The sequence below is a fragment of the Pygoscelis adeliae genome, unplaced genomic scaffold (genome assembly GCF_000699105.1).
Source record: "Pygoscelis adeliae isolate BGI_AS28 unplaced genomic scaffold, ASM69910v1 Scaffold402, whole genome shotgun sequence".
Lineage (NCBI taxonomy): Eukaryota > Metazoa > Chordata > Aves > Sphenisciformes > Spheniscidae > Pygoscelis > Pygoscelis adeliae.
This window is the reverse complement of record NW_008824411.1, coordinates 6,780,094-6,782,315: the sequence shown is the minus strand read 5'-3', so window position 1 is coordinate 6,782,315 and position 2,222 is coordinate 6,780,094. Positions and strand designations below refer to the sequence as shown.

The 2,222-nt window shown below is 59.8% G+C and overlaps 1 protein-coding gene across 1 annotated transcript in view; it reads left to right on the top strand.

Moving 5' to 3' along the window:
• The window catches only part of CACNA1E (calcium channel, voltage-dependent, R type, alpha 1E subunit), a 101,400-nt gene extending 99,426 nt beyond the window's left edge, over nucleotides 1-1,974 (top strand). The window contains exon 48 of the mRNA XM_009320728.1: nucleotides 1,814-1,974. Within this exon, the coding sequence (XP_009319003.1) occupies nucleotides 1,814-1,974 (161 nt within the window). The remainder of the gene's footprint in view (nucleotides 1-1,813) is intronic.
• Nucleotides 1,975-2,222: the final 248 nt, after the last annotated feature.

The window sequence follows — 2,222 nt, the reverse complement described above, 5'->3', positions numbered from 1 at the left end:
TGGGGGGGGGCAAAACGGAAGCCAACTGGTTTGTACTGGGGCAGGTGGGAGCAGGGTGGGGGGGCTCAGTGCTGCCAAATGTATCCTGTCTCCCACCGACATATGTTTGTTTATATACGGAGAACTCTAGGTGTGCCTGTGTGTGTATATACGGTATGTGTGTGTATATATATTTATATGCTGTATATATAAAGATATACACATACATGGATTTGTTTTAGTCATCTGACAATGCTGGGGAGCCCCTTGGGATTTTTACTGCCTGCACCCCATTTGGCAGGGGCAGGACCAAGCCTCCCCAGGAGCTGCTGCACACCCGTCGCTGTAGCAGAGCATTGGGAACATCACCCCGCTCCCCTCGCCCCGTCCCAGATGTTTCCAGTGGTGGGAATTGCATTTTCTTCGTTAGAGGTGGCCATGGCGAGGGGTCTTTGGGCAGCTCAGCTGCCGGCTGTGCCGTGTGGTGCCTGCAGCAGTGGGATGCCGAAGGGACGAGGACAGGGCTGTCCCTTGGGGGTACGGCTTGCTTGGCGCCAGTGGTGCCGAGGGGGTGATGGCAAACCTCTCAGAGGCCTCTTTGCTGTGTTTTCCCAGGAAAAGAAGATTCCCGTGTCCACAGGGGAGAGAAGATGTTGTGCATGTGTGATGGTACCCTAAGATCTGTCCTCCAGGCAGAGGAAGCCCGGCTTCAGCACCTCCCCTGCCTCAGTTTCCCCTGCATCCATGGCCCCTGCCCGCTCCCGGGGCCTGGCACCACCTTCGGAGCGGGGCTGCCATGGGGGTGGCTGGGTTTGCAAACCCCATGGCCCCGGTGCGGGGGCAGGTGGGTGTCTGAGAGCTGGCCGGCAGGGCTTTGGGAGAGGAGCGTGGTCCGGGGGGTGAGCAGGGTGGTTTGCGCCTCCTGCAAATACTGAAAATGCAGTATAGGGCCACCGTCCAGCACTGGTCATTAATTAATCTGGTAATTATGTGCTGTCAGCACTAACGATCCGCGCGCACCCTCAGCTGCGGGGGCAATGCTTTGCCTGCCAGCCCGGGGAGATGCTGGTGGCCTTGTGGTGATGGGTGGCTCACCCTGGTGATCACCAGCAGCGTGTTTCTGCTGTGAGTTGCGTCCGTCATCAGCCCGAGCGTGGTCCTGGGGAGCTGGAGGGTGCTGTGCCTTTGGAGCCTCAGGGAAGGTCTTGCTCCGTGGGCTGGGGGTCTGGTCAGTGTGGTTGGACCAGGCATGGCCATGCGTGTGGAGACGGGGCGTGGCCTTCAGCCTGCTGGGCAGGGTGGGGGGAGGCAGCACAGCCCTCATCCTGCCCTTCCTCCTGCCTATGGCTTTGCTCTGCTGTGGGTTGTTGTGGTCCGGGTCCTTGGGGCTGTTCTCCAGTCCCTCTGGCTGGCCGAGCCACAGCTCTGGCCAGGCTTTGCTTTGGTCCTGCGTAACCCATGTCTTCTCCTGACCAAAAGATGCTATGGGCACAAACTGCCCCGCTGCTGCATGTGCAGAACAGCCCCTGCCCCGATCACTTTGTGAGGTCCCCCAGAGGAGCTCTGCTTTGTGAGAAGCAAATCCCACCAGCTCTGAAGGCTGCCCACTCCTGGGCTCAGTCATGGACCAAAGCCCCTCTTTCTAATGGTCAAGCTGCCCTCTGTGCACCCAAGGAGCGGTTTTGCTTATGGGGCCAAAGCCTCCTACTGCCCCTACTGCTGGTGGGTGGCCCCTCTGCTGTCTCTGCTCGCCCTGTGCTTCCTGCCCAGCCACTTCCACCTGCCAAAGGATCCAAAAATTCCCCAGGAAGCCCTCTCCATTGCTCTGGCTCAGGTCCTGCATCCCCTATCTTGGTGCCTGGGGGCAAGCCGTGCCCCATGAAGCTGTGGGGAAGGTCCCTGGTGCTGGCTGGTGGCATGGGCATCTCCTGTCCCCTTCTGGGCATCGCCTGTCCCCTTCCAGCCATCTGTGAGCAGTTCGTGGCTTCAACCTGAAGCTGCTGGAGCATTGCTCCCTGTGCTGGAGTTTGGGGGAGCCAGGCCTGACGGGCAGCGTGGGACCGCATGGAGGCTGGGGCCAGGGATGCAGTGGTGCTGGGGCCGGGGGAGGAGATGCTGTACGTGCTCTAAATATAGGTGCTGGCATCGTCTACTTCTAAATGCAGAAAGGTGTCTGACAATACGCTGGGCTCTGAGTAACAGCCCGCGGGGAGGGGAGGAGGTGGCTTTTTGTGTCTGTGCCT